This window comes from Cavia porcellus, unplaced genomic scaffold (genome assembly GCF_034190915.1).
Source record: "Cavia porcellus strain 051 isolate PalLab524CR breed Dunkin Hartley unplaced genomic scaffold, mCavPor4.1 scaffold_17, whole genome shotgun sequence".
NCBI classification, from domain to species: Eukaryota; Metazoa; Chordata; class Mammalia; order Rodentia; family Caviidae; genus Cavia; species Cavia porcellus.
In genome coordinates this window covers 18,546,392-18,565,728 of record NW_026947500.1, presented here as the reverse complement: position 1 = coordinate 18,565,728, position 19,337 = coordinate 18,546,392, and the positions used below count along the sequence as shown (strand labels likewise).

Below are 19,337 nucleotides of genomic sequence, written 5' to 3'. Positions count from 1 at the left end.
GGCTGCCCCGAGAGATGGTGCCAGGCCCTCGCTCAGTGCTGGGCGGCTGCAGCTTGTGCTGCTGTGGAACGCAAGGCCCTGTGATGGCTATTTTGAAAACTACTGGGCAGTTTCTTACGAAGTTGGGTGTACTCTCAGCGTGTACCCCAGCACCCTTGGGAAATGGTGGATTCTGCTCACAAAGAGACTTGTCTCTGAACACTGCTAGAAGCTTCGCTCACTGTAGCTGCAGCTTTGAGCCAGCCCTTGTCTTGTCGGCTGTTGCGCCAACAGATGGGTAGCAGTGAGAGGGATGTACTGCTGATCTTGCAATACGGATGGGTCTCAAAAGAATTATCTTACATGAATAGTCAAACCCAAAGGAAACAGACAGGTTGGGTTTAAATAAAACCAGCATTTAAATGAAACTCCAGCAAAGGCAAACTGTGGAATAGGAAACAGAGTCATGATTACCTGGAGCTGGAGTTGGAAGGGGTGTGAAAGTATCCAGACTAATCAAAGTGGTGTAGTACTCTTTAAAACAATGCCTTTATGTAAAACTTCTGAATATGTAGATACCCTTATAGCACATCTGAAAATTTCAAGAAGCAAAATAGAATTCCAGAGAGCTTTGACGTACTTAGGAGGACCTAATTCTCAGCAAGAGAATTGACATACAGCTGTAGTTCTGTCCAAGCAAAACAAATTCCATGTTTACTTTTCAAGTTGCTTCATTCTTTCTCTAAATTGTCAACATTAAGTTAAATTGTCTGTCTTTATAAAAAAAGTTTTAAAGTCACAAATCACATAGTTTACCGGAAATTAATATAGCATAAAGAACAACACAGTGGAGCTGAGTACATCCATCTTCCCCTACTCAAATTCATTCTAGGCAAAACTTAAAACATTTTGTAGACTTGAAGCTAGATCTCTGACTCCTCTGCGAAGGGGAGAAACTGATGCGTGATGAGTTAGCATCTTTCAGTAGCTTCACTTGTATCCCAGCTCTGCTGCCAGGCTTCCTGCCTCACAGGCTTGCAGTTTGTGGCCAAAGCATCGGATCACCCAGGAAACTCAGGTGTCTTCCATTATAAAGAAGCGGGCTCATGAACTCAGAGTCAGGTGTGTTGTATGAGGAGCAATGTTTAGCATGAAGATGATTTATTTAAGGAAAAAGTAAACTTGATGCCTTCTCCTGAGCCACCAGCACTGACGTCAGGTCATCTTGAACACACAACCCTTGTTTTTGAGTTTCATTGCTTTTTTTTTTGAGAAAGAATCTCATTGTGTAACTCGTATTGTCTTGAATTCACTTATGTAGCCCAGGCTGGCCTCAGACTTACAGTGATCTTCCTGCCTCAGTCTCCAGGGTACAGAGATTACTGATCTGCTATATCACACTTGGCTTTTCATTGATCTTTAGACAGTTTCCTAATCAGGGAAGCTTTTTTGTTAAGAAACTTGTATATAAAAATATGTTCCTGTAAATCTTCTGGCTATCCTAATGCTGAAATCCTTTTTCCTTGAAAATGCAATATAGGCCAGACGTCGTGGTAACCATACATGTAATTCCAAAACTTGGGAGGCTGAGGCAGAAAAATCATCATAAATTTGAGGCCAGCGTAAAATATAGGATGTTTTATAAATTTGAGGCCAGCGTAAAATATAGGATGTTTTATAAGACTGTTAGTGATGTTCTTATTTATGTGGTAAAGGATGCAGATGTTGGGACCAGCGCTGTCTTCTGAGTGCATAGTTGTGAGGTTTTCAATTTAGAGAAAGCAACATTGATAATTGTTTAAAGGAGAAAGAACCAAAGTGAAGAAAAATTGTGAAGGAGAGTATCTGTTCCTAAAAAGGGGGAAAGTGTTACCCAATATAAAGATGCAACACTTACTAATTTGCAGAATGTTCCTTTTCTTTGTCTTAAAAACAGATGAAAATATTCTTTCTGGATGAGGTGTCCAGACTGCTTGGATTTGAGGCAGTTGTCTGCACACAAATGGAGTGTGACGCAGTGATTTGGCCTCATGAAGGAAATACCTTATTGAAACAGAATCTCAGTCCTCACTGTCCGGGCACCCTATGCTTAGCCTCTGTGGGCAGCAACCCATGGGAGGACCGTTGTGTCCCCTTTGCCCCGCCTAGAAGAGGCATACTTCCTCCACGTGAAAGTGAAGGCCCTGTCTAATTAACTGTTCTGATGATACATTGTAGAAAGCTTTGGGGAAGTTGTTAATTAACAGTATTATAGAGCTGGGCATGGTGGCTCACGCCTGTGATCCCAATACTTGGGAGGCTGAGGCAGGAGGATCATTGCGAGTTTGAGACCAGCCTGGGCTACAAAGTGAGCACAAGGCCAGCCTAAACTGCATGGAGTGACACTGTCTCAAAAAAAAATTATATAAAAAATAACTTTAGATTTTAATTAAGTCCTCTAAATAGTAGGATTGGCTTAAAAATTGAAATATAATACAGTGACTTCATTTAAACAAACTCATTGCTGTTGGAAAATGTCCAAGTTTTAAACTACAACCTAGAATGTAGCTGCAGAATTTTAAACTGTGAACTGTTTGAAAATAGTGAATAATACATACATACCTCTTTAGCAGACAGTATTAGTTTTTTTTTGCCTTCAGGAACCTGGAAGCAGTTTTTTCCTTTGAGTTTTAGCTAGTGTTTCTCTTAGTTACTTTTTTTGTTGCTGAGACAAAATACCTGACATCAAAAGTTAAGGGGAAAGGTTTGTTTGGCTCCCAGTTTGTAGAGGTTTCAGTTCATAATTGGCTGGCGCCAAGGCAGGGTGGCGCACGCAGAGGGGTGATAATTCTTAGCTACGGAAGACAGCAAAAGCAAGTAAGCAAGGAGAGAGAGACACACAAGCCTCTTTCTGCTCCTTAGATTGTATGCAGGCTACTTGCCCTGTGGCCACTCAGTGTTTAATCCAGCTTTGGATGTGAATCGGTCACAAACTCTAGATTCCGCTGCCTGAAAAGCCAAATTTAAAACTACATAAGGCTTTGGTGGTGGTTGGGAGACATCCAGACACAAACCCTAACAGTGTCATAGTGTTGTGTTTCCTAGCTGCCTTAATGTGCTCTTTGAACGACTGAAATCAGTGACTCTGAAAATTCACAGGTCTTCTCTGTGCAGATAGCCTGCAAATGGCTACAGGGCACACGTGGCTGTGATGCCAGGGGCCTCCTTTATTCTCACAGCAGAGGTGCCACATCTAGGTGCTACCACAGCCTAGGGACATCTCTGCTTCCCTTGTGAGCATTTCTGCTGCTGATTCCCGAAGGTAGCCCTTAGTGTCCACCTGGTGGGGATGTGTCTGAAGCCTCACACTGCATGTCCTCTGCAGAGCTGCCCACACCTGGGGCAGGCAGGCAGTGTGGCCGGCCAGTGCCCACTACCGATCTAACACCGGAGCTCCAGCCTTCTGAAAGTAAGAGGGGCACAGAGGGGAAGAGCTTATCAGGGGTGACATGGGGGCACCACTGTCTCATCCACTGTGAGTTGTCACACAGGCCAGAGTCAGGTCCAGGAAGTCTGTGTTTGTAAGCACCTGCCTTGTTACACCTGTCTGTCAGTGACATATGGAAATCATTGCAAAAACTCTTCAGTGGGAAATTTGGGACAACATGATGCCAAAAGTGATACTCTTCTCATGATATTTTTAGAAGGAGGCAATTATCATTTTTACCTAAATGATACTTGTTTATTATTTAATTTTCTTGTGTGAAAGCAAGGGGGTAGGTTAAATCTTTGGGAGGGCTTTTCTGGCCTTCAGGTTTTTTTCTTGCAAAGTGAATAACTAATAGTGACAGTACTACATGTCTGACTGTGAAAAAGGCAATTTGATCACAGACATTTGCTTTTTAATGAGACGTACAAGAGGTGATTAGAACAGACATTGAACGTTAAAAAACCATTACAGTAAAAGTCACATTTCTACTCCTTCTCAAAAAAGCCGCCTTGCTGCAGACACACTTATCCCACTGTGGTTGCTCACGATGCTTCTGAACCAGTCCTGGAAACCCTCTTCTATCTGGTGCCAACTAACAGCCAGTGGGAAGGCAGGCAGTGAGAGACGTGGGAGCGTCCTGGCCCACTGCATTGAGTGGGCCTGGCTCCTCCCCAGGTGAATGTGACCGCAGGAGGTAAACGAAGTGAATTAGTTCAAGAAGTTAAACGTTCACTGTATTTTTTTTTTAATCACACCAGATAATTTACCTCCTACTCTCAGAGGCAGAAAGTACTTTGTTTTCAACTTTGGATCCATATTTATGACTTAATTCCTAGCAAAAATTTGAGCTAAAATGAACAAAAATGAACGAACACAAAGAAGGAAGAATAGGACTTTGGTTATAGTTCATGGTCTGTCCTTAGTCTAGTAGTGTCACTTCACTTACTTGGTTTGAGAATGGATTTTGTCTTTGTGCTATGGCAGATTAACCCTCCAATGCGACAGGTCACTGCTGTAAGGATGAGCTACATGCTATATTAGAACCCTTGGGAGGCCTTAGCCACTCAGCTGGCAATTACTTTACTGAGTACCTGTGTCTGGACGTGTTTTTCCCTCTGCAAAGTATGATGGGTAAGCTTTATAGGGTGTATGTCTTTATGTAAATGTGCAGGAACTGTGGCACGGAATGTAAATTCTGTGGCCAGCCCTTCTTGGACTCTGATATGGTTTGATGTGATAGGCACCACACGTCACGTACTAGAACCTGTTTTATGTGCTACTAACCTTCCACAAAAGCCCTTCTGTGTGTTGTTTTCCCGTCCCCTGGCCGCTGTCTGCGGGCGGGCTGAGCACTGCAGTGTGCACGGCCCCTCAGCCCTCCCTGCACTGCATGGCCAAGAGCCCGTCTGAGTAGGGCTTGGAAGTCCAGCCTGAGACCGGCCCGGAGGGAAGCAGGCGCAGCTGCAGGGACCCAGCTGACTGCAGGCAGCACGTTTTGAAGGGGTGGTCTTTATGGTGCAAACCAGGGAAAGTGTCTTTGGGTTTGTCTAGCCACTCAGAAAGATGGTGGGCACACTTTAATGTCACAATCTGTTCACTTCAGAAATCTTTGTAGAAGGTTTTCCATGGGGCAGGGACAAGGGCAGGGCTGTCCACCAGAAGAAGAGCAGCAGGTGCTGTCTGGTGCACACGGGAAGGCGGAGGTAGACAGGACCATCTCTTGTATCCCCAGTGTGAACTCCCCACCCCAAGAGCTTTTCCTGTTGTGGCCATTTTTAAATCTAGGAACTTCTTTCTTGCCATGTTGCCCTCTCCTGTGTTCGTGCCCCCACCCGAAGATGAGGGCAGTCTCTGTGGGTCAGCTGCAGGGGTGGGGGGTGGATGTCATGTGCCCTCTCCAGGGCTGCAGCCCTGTGTGACAGTAGCTCCACACATCTGCATGGGAGCACCAGGTTCTAGGGATGTACAGGAATGCTCTGTGTGCCCGTCATTCCACACTCCCCTCACCAGATGCTAAGAACAAAGAGAAGGAAGTGTGTGCTGCAGGAGGGGATGAGGAGCCATTTCACATGGGGAAAAGCACTCTCTTAAGAGAAAAGCATTGCTTGGGGGGGGGGGGATTACCCAGGATTGAACTCACGACCTCACGTTTGCCAGGCAGGCACTTACACTACTGAGCTAAATCCCTGACCCCAACATTGCTATTTTAAAAGAAGGGAAATTAATGTAATCTTGTGTCTCTGAAAATATCCTAATGTGATAATAACTTCAAAGTGTGTGTATATATCTTCTAGAGTTGTTTTCTATTTGGTGCTTAGGTTGAGTTTTTGTTATCTATTTTTGTTTCTTTTTCAGTGGTTTTAAACCAACACAACTGTTATTTCAGTGTTAAAGTCTGCTCAACCAAGGTGAATCTCATTGGCCTAACAGCAAGGTATCAGCAGGCCTGTGTTCCTTCTGGAAGCTCTAGGGAGAAGGTCTGACCTTTCCCGGCTTCCGGCAGCTGCCCGTCTTCCTTGGTCTCTGCCCGCCCACTCTCATCAAAGCCAGCGGTAGCCAGGGAAGTCCTTCTCATGCTGCCTCATTGACCTCTTGTCTCCTTTCTTACATCAGGAGGGACATTGGGCCCATCCAGATAATCCAGGACATTCTGTTATTTTAAGGTCATCTAACTAGCCTAAGTGGGGTGGTGTACACCTGTAATTCTGCTTGAGAGGCTGAGGCAGGGGATTTGCCAAAAATTGAAGACCAGCTTGGGCCCCACGGTGAGTTTTAAGATCAGCCTGGACCAGTGAGGCACTGTCTTTAAAAAAAAAAAAGTCAGCTGACCAGAACCCTTCATCCCATCTTTTGTACAGCGTCACTTACTTAGACTCTGGGGAACAAGATGTGGACACCTTTGGGAGATTGTCACTCTGCAGACCCCAAGGCCCCTGTCAGACATTTTTGCTTTTAGGCTGTTGACATGCTTTTTCTTTCCATCGACTGTTCTTGGATAATCATTATCCTACACTTCATTTCTCATTTCTCTGTCACTCTTTGATCAGACCTGCCCCTCAGTGGGCCATGGTATCATTGTTCCAGTGCCAGCCTGCACTTGGCCTTTGAAGGTGGACTAAGGCACTTAATAACTGCATTTCTTCCCATAGTTTGAGAGAGTACTGAGTTCAGAATCAAAGCCACTCTTGTTTGCTGATATGGAAAGAAAGGCAGCTTGTGGTGGCCTTTGGGCTTCTCCTGGGCCTCGAGGTGCCTTACCTGCTATGGGGTCCAGGTCCTGTTCCCAGATGTCTCAGGGGCGATGAAAGGCTGTTGATGCTCTTCTAACCTAACAGATTTGAGCAGCTGAGTTATCCTTCATCAGCTGAAAGGAAAATCCATTTCTTGCGCTTCAGAGAATGAAACACCTAAGGGAATTAGTAGGGCCGGCATCTCACAGGTGATAAGAAGCAGGCACAGATGGAATCCTTGCAGGTAGCACGGTGTTGGAGTTTCTGGATCCTGTATTCAAATTTGCTTGGATCTGAGGCCATGACCACTGCTCACTTGTACATTTGTCTTCTCAGGTCCGGGCCCACCAGCTGGTCTTGCCACCCTGTGACGTAGTAATCAAAGCTGTTGCTGACTATGTCCGCAACATTCAGGACACCTCTGACCTGGATGCCATAGCTAAAGATGTTTTCCAGCATTCACAGGTAAGGTGTGCAAGTTCACAGGAGAGGGCTTCACATGGTGGGGCTGTGTGTCCAGGTTGGGAAGGGGGCTCGGGAGGCTGCATGTCTGGGAGCCCCTGGCCTGTCAGGCTACTGCAAGGAGCCTTTGGCCTCAGGCCCACAGGTGGAGGCTGTCCTAGTGTGTCACTCACTGAGCAGGCAGTCTTAGCCCTTTGCCTCCCTTGCCCAGCTGTACTTTTAGCTGAGCAGAAGGTGCAGCGCTAAAGTTTGCTGGTGGCTGAGTTTCTGCCTCTCCTGTTTCTTGCATTCTGCGTTCCAGAGCATTCAGAAGGTAAACCATATTGGTTGGTCAGTATGAATCTCTGTTTTATCTGTACCCTGCAGGTGTTGCTCAGGGCTTTTCTCTTTTGGGAAGTATGGTGGGCAGACAAGACAAGCGTTTCCAGTAAGTGTGGAGGCTTGGAGGCATACCTGTTCTGTCTCTAGGGAGCCAAAACCAGGCTGGACAGGTCCATCCAGTCTGTTCCGCTTTCCTCAGGTGGCCCATTGAATCCCTCAGCTGGATCAGAGATGGAGCAGAGAAAGTCAGAGATGTCAGTAAGCCAGAGCCCTGCTGTGCTGCTAGCTTAGAACCACAGATGTGTTGCTTTAATTTAGTATTTGATTTGACTCTTCAGTCGTTATCTCTTGATGTTCCCCTAGGTTTCAGTATCATTCTAAATTCTTACCTAAATTGAAAGGCAGCTACAGATTATACATGTGCTGAATTATAAAAATATGTTCATACAGATGACGAGTGGCATAACTAAGGTTTTCCTACATCTGTTTCAGTCTAGAACAGATGACAAAGTTATTCGATTTAAGAGAGCAATTGGATATTACTCAGCGACTAGTAAGCCTATGTCATTTCATCCATCACATTACTTAGGTAAGTAAATAAGGCCTCTCTGTGATTGGTGTTGACCATTCTGTAATTCAGAGGTTTAATTATTCACCACCCAATCTTGTAGGTTTTTTCTCTGAAAGTGTGATCCCTGCCCCTGTATTTACAGAAATAAATGTAGACAACTTTCCTAGTGATCCCTGAGGTGCCGAGGAGCAAGAGCAAACCACACACACTTTGTAGCGAATAGCAAGGGGTGTTGGAGATGCAGGCTGTAGGTCACAGCGCAGGAGGTAATGGGGTTTCTGAATTCCCTAAGAACGGAGGAGAGCCTTTGGGCTCTTTGTATTTGTGATGGCTCATGGGCGTTTGTAAAGTACAGAACCTGAAGTATCTTCCTCTTTCCTGAATTAGGTGTCCAGAGCAGTGACATCTAAAAAGTTGTACCCCAACTCTGTAAAAAAATTTTTTCATGTCAGCTGTTAACAAAAAGAGGAATGTCCCAAGAGATTCTTGAAGGGTTAGATTTATCATTAGCATTATTATTATTATTGGTTTCAGGAGTTTAAAATCCCAAAGAGCCAAGCTTCACTGTAATAGTGCCCTTCTTGGGTCCCAGTGTAGTGCCGTCTGGGCACACCAGGGAGGCCTGCTGGCTTGGGGTGATCGTATGTACACCCTGAGGGCAAGTCAGTGCGGCCTGTCAGAAGCCGTGAAGGAAGGAGTGGGCCCTGAGGGCCAGGCCTGGTGAGCCATTTCTGCCTGCCCCGGCTCCCTATTGACGGCACAGACCCACCCACTACACTTGGTACAATCCCTGCTCCTACTCGCCTGCCCCATGACCCAGTGGCAGGAGCCACCGCCAGCTTCTCCTGCCCAAAGCCCTGCCTGCTCTCTTGCTGTGAGGACCCCTGCATCAGCTGTTGTGCCTGCAAGGCTCCTTCCCCTAACTCTTGTGTCATCAGAGGTGTGAGACCCAGGCTTGGATGTTTCTCCTCTGAGGCCACTAGGTGATCTCTAGCAGTTACTGCGGACCTCTGTGTGCCCCTTTTCACTTCTGCCCACCCAAAAATGTAGGGACTGGGGCAGCCAGGGCCTATTTTGTATCCCAGTGGGATACACTTGACCAAATGGTTTTAAATCAGGAGTGGATAATTAGATGTGTCTGGGATTACTCTTGGAGAAGGGGCCCAAGGTAGTGGAAGGTGAGAGAGAAGGATGACAGATCCATCATTAAGGGCTGCCCTGCACCCTCAGGTCTTGTGGTGGTGCGGCTGGCTCCTGGACCTTCTGGACCCGGGCACTCTGTCCTATTAGGACAGCGTCATATGTGCGTGTGCAGAGAAAGTGGGTATAACGTGCCTCACTGAAGTGCTTGTTCAAAGGCAGATTCCATCACTTTTTATTCTGATAAGCAGAATGGCCTCGAAGGGGACTTACTGATTGAGTGTTGAAGTGTGTGAGTGATTGGGAAACCTGGAGTTCCACGCAGAGGTGGGATGGGCTGTTTTGAAGGTCTGTGTCAGCGTCCTGCACTCCTGTGTGTCCACTTCTCACCACTCTGGGGAGCTGGCTGAGAGGAGTGACTCTTAAGGATTTATGCAGTTCAGTTCTGAAAGCCTCAAGGACTCTGGTGAGGAACTCATGACAAATGAGGTCATCGTGGCAGGAGTGGAAGCAAGAGGGCACATTGCACTCCAGGAAGCCAGGGGGAAGCTGGTTCCACAACCGACTCCTGGGATAGCACTGCTGGTGACCTGAAGGACGGTCTCCCCCTGAGCCCATCACCTGAAGCTCCATAACCTCCACACTGCCCTCTGGAACCTGGGGCAGGCTGGGGGCAATCTCTGTCTAGCGCACGGGACCCATCCCTGAGTAATTCAGTTTAGCAGTCATCATAATAGTACACATGGGACCAGAACGTCGGTTCAGAGGAATATAATAGGAAAGTAAGTATGGAGAAGGACAAGACAGCTAGCCCCCCTCTCTGCAGTCCCGCGGCAGTGGATGCAGCTAACCTTGGAATGGAAGTACCTGAAAAAACCCTTTCTGTCAGCACTGGCCTGTGCAGACTGTTTTTTTCTTGTTGTTATTCCTGAAACAGTGTGGTCTAATTACTGTTTGCGTAGCGCTTCCCTTGTGTTAGGTATTGGGAGTAATCTGTAAGTGGTCTAAAGTGTGTGAGAGGCTGTGCATATGTTACAGGTGAATACAGCACAGTGCCGTTTTACCCAAGGCCCTGGAGCGGCTGAGGGTTGAGCCATCTATGGGACACTGATCTCTGGGGACAGGAGGACAGTTGTACATCTCATGCTTGGCATTGATCTGGCTTCTGTTTGAAAGATGTTTGGAATGAGCAGGACAAGATTTAAATTAAGTTTTAAGCTCAAATGTCTTAAAAAGGTATAATTTTTTGTGCTCTTTTTTTTTAATTTTAATTTTAATTTTTTTATTATCGGGACCAGGGATCGAACTCAGGACTGCATGCTTGCAAGGCAGGCGCTTATGCCACTGAGCTAAATCCCCATATTTTTTTTTTGTGCTCTTAATCATTACACATTTTAGGTAAGGTTTTTTTTTTTTTCATGAATTCAGAATTCAGTTTATTCTCCTTTTTACTACAGAAAGCGCAGGACAGGTTTTGGAGGACAGGGATTCCAAGGGTAGAATCATACTTTGGGCCAGGTTACTGCAGTTAATAGCTGCCCATAGATCCTCTAAAGTGTTTCCCGAGGGCAGGTACTGCTCCAGGAATCAGACTGCATGCTTAGGGGCAGGGATGCAAACCTGTATACACAGGGAGTCTTGCACACGGAGCAGGGCAAGGTCGAGCTTTGAGGTGGCTGCTGTGTGCTGTGAGGTGTGCTACAGTGAGGCTGAAGAGACAGGAGGCGAGAGCAGGAGACCAGGTTTATCTCATGGCATCTGCACACAATTCAAAGCCCTTGACAGTGGAGTCCCCCTTTTTCTGGTAATTGCAGAGCGACCCAAGGGATGCAGAATGGCTCTCATTAAATTTAACTCTTCCTGCTATTGGGCCCTCCCAGTGAAGAGGATGAGGCGGGGAAGCCGACTTGGAGAGCTGCTTTCTTGGCATCCCCAATTAGACCTGTGGTGTTCCTCCATTGGACTGTTTTGTAGGTGGCAGGAGGGTCCAAGTGGCTTTTGGTGAGCTCCTCGGGAACTCACTGTGGTCATCATGTTATTTCACAGGAAAGTGACTCTGAATTTTATACAGCCAATGTGAAGATATTCTTCTTTATTCTATAGAACCTGTCTGCACTATTTCAGAAATCGGAATATGCAGAGTTTTAAGACAACTTAAGAGTCAGGCAAGCAGCTTAGAGAATAGTTCTGGGGGAAATGGAGTGAGTTGATTCTAATCAGTTTGCCAGCCTGGCTAGAATCTTAGTTTCTACCCCAGAGTCCTCCCATATCAGGAGTTTAATCAGGTATCTATATGTGTTGCTCAGCTTTTTGCCCCTATTACAATACCTAAGAAGAAAAGAGGTTTTTTTAGCTTATAGTTGCAGGTTCCTGGGCAGAGTGCTGGTACTTGCTCAGCCACATCACCTTATGGAAGGTGGTCATTGGTGGAACTGTATGTGAGACAGGTGATCACTTTCAGTACAGGAAGCTGGAGTGAGGGTGAGGGCAGATCAGCACTTTCATAGCAACTGCCTTAAAAACTGTCAGAGTCACACGAGACCCACTGTGTCTGTTCTGAGGGCAGCACTCCCAGTTGGCCTAGGACTGCCCTCTGCCCCCACCTGAACTCCCCAGTGAAGAGGTCCTCCCCACCTGACGTTTCCTCCTGGGACCCAGCTTCTACTACAGCATCCTGTGGGGAGCTGGGGAGGCAGCCATGTCCATGCCACGGACTGATGTAGAAAGGGAAAGATACTTTCCCAGGCTCATCCTTGGTTCCTTTCCTTCTGAACTTTGAAATCTTACGAGGTATTGAAAGTTTAATAAAACAAAACATACTTTTATAATACAAGACAGCACTCCTTGTCCTTGGTGTTTACCCAAAGAAGTTGATGACTTAAATCCATACAGATAGCTGCTCTGAAATATTTATAGCAGCTTCATTCATGACTGCCTGGACTTGGAAGGAACCAAACTGTTCTTCAGAAGATGAGTGAGCATCATTCAGCACTGGAAAGAAATGAATTATCCAGCCATGAAAAGATGTGAAAGAAGCCAAACTGAAAAGGCTCCGTACGTATGATATCCAGGAAAAGTGCTAAACTGTGCAGACAGTAAAAGTGGTCGGCAGGAATTGCAGGGAGGAGCAACAGATAAGTGGAGCACAGGCCACTTTGAGGGCAGTGACACTATTTCATGTGATACTGAAATCGAGACAGCTGCATGTCATTACACATTACCCAAAACTGTAGAAGGTTCAGCATGAAAAGCTAGCCCTTAATGTGAAACAGGGACCTAATTAATAATGTATCAATATTGGGTCATTGGGTATAATAATTGTAACACACGAGGCTGGGAATTTAGCTCAGTGGCATAAGTGCCTGCCTTGCAAGTATGAGGTTGTGAATTTGATCCCCAGTACCAATTAAAAAAAAAAAAACAATGTTACTGGCTTGCAACAAAAAAATAATTGTAACACACTGGTGCGGGGTATGATACATAATTCTGCTTACATTTCAGATGATCCTAAACTGCTGCAAAAACCTTTTCAGTTTTTTAAAGAGTAGCAGCACATTGATTTGTTGGCTAGGTGCTGAGCACTGGGGAGCTGTGTAGAGGCTCTCGAGGGAGAGGCCACTACGGCCTCCTGTAGGGATGAGGACGGGATGCCCAAGGAAGAGCCACCTGACTGAACCATAATAGTTAATTAATGTCGAGGGTGAAGTTTCATCAAACTCAAGTCCAGTTAGACCTTAGCAAGGTGGGACAGAGAAGAACGTGTGTTCCAGGCAGAGATCGAGTACGCAAAGGAGATCTGAATGGGAAAGAAGATGTTGGAAAGGAAAGACGACTGTGATTGGAGCCCGAAGAGTTGGGAAGAGTGGGCAGGGGATGCAGGACCCTTGGATTGCGGACCGAGGATGGTGGAGGCTTATGGCAGGGCTTTAACTAAAACCCGGGTGGCTGCAGAGCGACCCTTCTGCGGTGAGCCCCCTCAGAGCTCCTGCATGCGTCCTTCTGTCGAGTTCCTCACCTTCCTGGCCCTGCAGTTAGTCTTTGAGTTGCTTTTTGGTTCTATATTCGTAGCCCTGGGCTTTATTTTTTGAGGTGTGGTTGGTCTTTCCTGCTGCGAGTAGCCCTCCCTCCATTACCGTTTCCCATTGTGCTGTGGATAGAAGAGATCCGGCCGCTTCCAGCTGTGTACCATGCAGGCAGCACCACGTGAACTTTACTACGAGGCCTGCTGTGTACAGCTGTGACCGTGTGCTGCTGCCGGCATGGGTGCAGCCACGGAAGTGGGAGCCCTCCCGATGTCCCCGTTCCTCATTCATCTGCTGATGGTGGAGTTAACATGCTAGGGTGGTTTCAGCTTCATTTCCTTGACTACTGAGGAGGTCGGGAGCCTGTGACCACGTTTATAAATCCGAGGGTTTCCTCCTCCCCTGGCAGTGTAAGCTTGTGTGCCTGCTTGTCTCTGTTGGGTGTTGTTTCATGGAAGTATTGGATGTCAGTCCTTTGTCAACTACACTGGTTACAAATGTAATGTCCCAGTTTGTGGCTTGTATTTTTCCCTGTTTGATACGTTTTTCTATTAGAGTCTTGGTTTTAACACTTTTTACTGTGGCGAGAGAACTGCTAAGAAGTTCTGTGGAGAACTGCTGTGGAGTGCTGCTAAGAAGCTCTGGTCCCTGCTTTTCTGGAAAGTGCTTGTCTTCGGTGTAGTGGAAGGGGTGGGGGTGGCCTGAGGATGTCTGCTGCCTGTAGCTCCATGGCCTGGTTGGGGGCAGGGGCTCTGCCTCAGGGGTGGAGCACTCACTTAGCATGTATATTGTTTGGGGTATCCACTGAAATATCATTAAAATAGTTGTAATTTTTTATTTTTATTTTTGCAAGCATTGAAAATTAGTATTGATGATAGGTATTTTATTAACTTATTTACTGTTTAAGTCGAATGTTTAAAGCTTTATTTTTAGGGTAGCGTTAGAAGATTGTACATTCACATTTGTCCGTATTATAGAATTTTTAAAAAGAAGACTTTAAAAAGAAGACTGTATTCAGGGATGAAATGGCATCGTGGCTGAGGTTGCCTCCCAGAGCCGGGTCCTGGCGGGGAGGACCAGCTATGCAGGGCTTTGCGGAGTGTGCTGGGCACACAGCCCCTACTCCTGGATGTGCTTTAAAGAGTCCTGAAGAACAAAAGGAATGTGTGAGGAAAAACTGCCTGTCTAGTCTGACATTCTGCCTTTTCTTCCAGAGTTTTATAGCTCTGCTTTTCAAATCTGTTTGCATTGAATTTTGCTTATGATGTGAACAGGAATCTTCCCCACCTGGGTGACTTGCTGCCTCGGCACCACTCAGGGACAGTCTCATCCCTGTGAGCCTCTATGTTTGGTCTGTTTCTGGACCCGGTGAATTTCCAGTTACCTTCCTTAGATGGTGTGTGATCCTCAGCACCGCGGCCCTCTGTTCACACTTGATTGGTCAGCTGCTTAGATCTATCCACTTTTTACTTCTGCAAGAGGCCCACACTATCCTTAACCCTTTTATTTTGATAAATATTTTGTGATCATTGCACAGGTTTTCTTGGAACTGGCTCTGTAAATCAGCTTGGGGAAAATAAATACTAATATTGAGTATATTTAAGAAAATGTTAAATGAACAGTCTGCCTCAGGTCATTTCCATGTGGACTGGACTTTTGGAATAGAAGAAGGCCCCAGTTTCCTTTGTGAAGATGAGGAGTGGGGGCTGCGGAAGGCCCTGGGGCACACACTGTACCCTGGGGAGGGGGAAAGGCCCTGGCCTCGTATCAGCAGGGAGGGCCAGCTATGGTGTCCAGACTGTGGGCCGCCTGTGGGTAGCAGGTCCACTTCTTTACAGAGGAGGAAGATGAGCAGAGGGACCAAGCCGGTCACAGACAGGAGGCCCAGGAGCACAGAGCTCTGTCCTGCAGTGCTTGTGTAAGCAACCAAGTGGAACAGTCCTCTCCATTGCTGGATGTGCTAGTTCTTAGAAAGTTGTTGCTTCTGTTGATTTTAAATAGATTCTTCTAGTTTAATTTTTAACATTGTCCCCAGGTCTTTCAGGTGTAGTGCAGAATGTACCTGCACAGTTTATTCGTGATTTTACTCTTCACATCCTTAGATTTAGCTTCTCAAGCCGATTGTTCCTCAGGTCACACAGCCTTGCATGACCAGCCCTCCTCTCCCAGGCACAGGGTGGGTGCCTCTGGTGTGGTCTGGCCCGCCTGAGGGCTCTTCTGGGCCTTCCAGAGCACTGGCCCTATACGTGGCCTCGATCTGAGTGCCACCTGCCCAGCACACCTGGCCATGTGTCTGCAGCCACAGCCAGTCCGGTCCCCTGCTTCTTGCACTGGGCTCTGGTCCCTGCTTTTCTGGAAAGTGCTTGTCTTCAGTGTAGTGGAAGGGGAGGGGGTGGCCTGAGGATGTCTGCTGCCTGTAGCTCCATGGCCTGGTTGGGGGGAGGGGCTCTGCCTCAGGGGTGGAGCACTCACTTAGCATGTATATTGTTTGGGGTATCCACTGAAATATCATTAAAATAGTTGTAATTTTTTATTTTTATTTTTGCAAGCATTGAAAATTAGTATTGATGATAGGTATTTTATTAACTTATTTACTGTTTAAGTCGAATGTTTAAAGCTTTATTTTTAGGGTAGCGTTAGAAGATTGTACATTCACATTTGTCCGTATTATAGAATTTTTAAAAAGAAGACTTTGTTACTGCTCTGTTTTGTTTTGTCCTGTGTGCCAGATTAGCAGTTTCTAAGAGGAGGTTGTACTTTAAACCCAATGTTTTCAAAAAACTACTTTAATGGCAAGTGAAAGGCAGGTGGCTTCCATGGGCCTGTGAGTCAGTGGAGGGGCGTCACGTCATGCAGCACCCCCAGGCTGCTCTGCGTTCCTGTTCAGGGAGGCATCTGCATCCCCAGCGCTTGGCAAATATTTTTAAAGTTACCGACATTCTTTTGATACAGTAGTTAAGCATTCGTTCTGCATTTTTCTTCTGTCTTTGCCTGTCTTCGGTCTGCCTGCTTTCCTAACACAGCCTGCCGCTCTGCCCTGGCTGGTGAGAGGGGGAGGATGGGAACTGGTGATGCCACCTCCGCGCTGAGCCCCGTGCCTCCTCTGAGAAAGACACCCTTGTCATGGAGAAGGGAGACGCTGGTCCTGCTCAGCTGTGCGGCGTGGAGAACAAGAACTGATTGAGAAGGAGGCCTGCAGGCTGCCGAGGCAGGCCTCGGTGATTCGGCACTTTTGCAGACTTTAGAAAAAGTGGAGACACATTAAACCAGTTGTTGCAGGGCTAAGTTAGGAGACACTAGCAACTGAGGAGCTCTGCAGAGTCCTCAAGGTTTGTTTGAAGTCGTTCTTTGCAGTGCAGTTTTAGAAAATACATCTTCCAGGAAATCTTTGATTTGTGCTCTAATGTGGTTTATTTTTTTATTGTTTGTTTGTTTATTTAAAGGAACAATTGTCTTTTAAGTGAGTTTTTATCATATAATGGCCAATAATAGAGTGAACAAAAAAAGATAATCATCACTAAAATTGGCCACTACATTAATTGATGAGTGTAACCTTTTGCAATACTCTGTGGTCCACATCTGGCAGTGATTCGGAATCCTCTGCAGATCAGCCTTAAGCAGAGTGACTCTTGCCTCCTACTTAGAGGTGCAGATCAGGTGGTCACTGCCTGTGAGGAGTGGGTCCATGTATGCACTTGCATGCCCACGTAGCGTGCTGTGAGAGCGCTCACGGGCCAGCTTCCCTGTTCCTGGTTGTTTGTATGCCAGGATTCCTTGCTGAGTACAAGTGGGAGGCTCTGCAAAGATTCTTCGTGAGAGCCAGGATCAAAGGTCTGAAAGCTGCCGGCCCTTGGAAATGGGAGCTCTTCGCAGAACATGTCTTGTGAGGCTGGGCTTCTTCATGGGGCAGAAGAAAGCAGCTATCTGTGCTTCTCTCCTGTCCTCTGTGGGCTGGGCCTTGGCTCTCCATAGGCAGCAGGTCACAGTGATGTGTCCAGGATGGCTCTCACAGTCCTGGTGCCTCTTACCAGCTCAGCAATGCAGGTTTGCTTTTCAAGAACAAGAGGAAGCCTTGGGTGACTTTCTATGTGTTTACTTGGCAGCTGCTAGTGTGAAAGGCAGTGGCAGTGGCTGCCTGGTCTTGCCCAGAGCTGTTCAGCTCAGAGGTTGGAGGTGTAGTCCTAGTGTTGGAAGATAGAATACCAAGTTCAGGGTGCTCTGGGCTTAGCTTTTTTTCCCTTGTAAAGAAGGTCAGCGGGGCTGTACCCCACCGTGAGGACCCCAGGGCCAGTTGTGCCTCTGCACAGCCTTTGGCTTCGCAGCATCCCTGGCATCGCGAGTCTGGAACCCTGTGGGTCTTGTTGTATCCCCAGGCCCTGCTGAAAACACTTAGTGCCTGATCACTTGGGGTAGAATGTGGCCATAAGGTGTATGTGATGCTGTTCTTGCATGCAGCCTCCTGGGGTTCCTTTGAGGTACCTTCTGGGGACTGCACCCTGCCCCACACCTCAGGGCTGGTGTCTTCCTGGGGGGCTGAGCAGCATTTTCCCTAAAGTGCCACCTGCATCCTTATTTCCTTTGTGTTAGCTGATTTGGTCCCTGACTTCTCTCCTGCTTCTTTAGGCCCTGCAGGAGTAGAGGCTGGCAGTGCTGCCTTGTGGCACGGCGTCCTACTGTTGTGTTTAGCTGTCCCGAGGCTGACTTTCCAGCCCCAGACCTGTATTCTGAGAATACAGGTTATCATGAGGGTAGTGCTCAGCAACTGGCAGTGTCTGTCAGAATAGATTTATGAAAATGAAGTGCAGAAAACCCCAAATTATTAATCTTTTAAACCAGGATAAAACATGTAACCTTATAATGGATGTGCTTAACAACTTTAAAAACCCTAAAAGTATAGGCTATCATGCTTTTTATACTTAAAAACTTGCCAGTTAGCTAAGAACATAATTTCAGTTTAAAGTACTTGACATGGAAATTTTCTTTTGCTTCAGAAGTATACAAGAGGGCTGGGAATACAGCTCAGCAGTATAGTACAAGCCTGGCAAGTGCAAGGTTGTGAGTTCAATACCACGTACCAACCCCCCCCCCAAAAAAAAAAAAAAAAAAACTTCAAGTGTACAAGAAAGTGTTGTATCTTTATTTTGTTCCTTTTCTGCCTGTTGAGGCTTCTGGCTCTGCTGACTTCGCCAGTCAGAAGCCAGGTGCTCAGGCTCAGTGCCTGAATATCTTTGGGACATGAGAGCAGTGATATCAGTGTTGGGGGGCTGGGGCATGGGCCCTGGGAGATGGCATTCTCTTCACAGTTGTTTATTATTTTCTTCCCATATTGGTGAAACAGCCAGACCAAATCCATTCGGAATGCCTGGGATGGTGCCACCGTATGTTCCCCCTCAGATGCTCAACATTCCACAGACTTCGCTGCCAGCAAAGCCCGTGGTAAGGCACCCCGAACTGGGAGGGCAGAGAACCTGGAGGAGGCATTTTAAACCCTTGAGTTGATGTGTAAGCTGGTGCCAGTGTCTGTGGCATTGACAGCAACGGGAGGAAAAGCCCAGGCCTGCACCAGGCCCTCCCATCTCACTGACCTGTGCCGTGTTTCAGGCCCCACAGGTGCCCAGCCCAGGGGGTGCCCCAGGCCATGGTCCTTACCCATACAGCCTGGCGGAGCCAGCCCTTACCCTGGACACAGGTGGGAAGAACCTGGCGGAGCAGAACAGCTACAGCAACATTCCTCATGAGGGGAAGCACACACCGCTGTACGAGCGGTCCTCACCCATCAACCCGGCGCAGGGTGGCAGCCCCAACCACGTGGATCCTGCCTACTTCCCTGGCTCCTCGACGTCGTCATCATCAGACAATGACGAGGGCAGTGGAGGGGCGACCAAGTGAGTGCATGGGTCACAGGAACAGCGTGGGGGCTCCTTTCTGGGTGCAGCCACTTGGGTTTTATTCACAGAGGTGGTTGGCTTTGGGGCTGTGCCTGTGGCTCAGACTGGGGTTCTCTGGATGAGAAGGATGCAGGAAGAGTGGACCTGCTCTGTGAGGTCTTTGTCGCATCAATCTATATCTTACATCCCAGCCCCTGGCCTGCGCTGCAGGAATACTTCTGGGGAGAAGGTCTTTGTGATGCGGAGACATTGGGG

General features: G+C 47.2%; 1 protein-coding gene across 3 annotated transcripts in view; it reads left to right on the top strand.

Moving 5' to 3' along the window:
* Fam120a (family with sequence similarity 120 member A) overlaps nt 1-19,337 on the top strand; it is a 91,200-nt gene that overhangs the window by 29,723 nt on the left and 42,140 nt on the right. For all 3 annotated transcript variants that reach the window (XM_005002920.4, XM_063227319.1, XM_003468079.5), the window contains exons 4-7: nt 7,015-7,143; nt 7,954-8,050; nt 18,533-18,630; nt 18,796-19,079. In XM_005002920.4, coding sequence (XP_005002977.1) covers nt 7,015-7,143; nt 7,954-8,050; nt 18,533-18,630; nt 18,796-19,079 — 608 coding nt within the window. The remainder of the gene's footprint in view (nt 1-7,014; nt 7,144-7,953; nt 8,051-18,532; nt 18,631-18,795; nt 19,080-19,337) is intronic.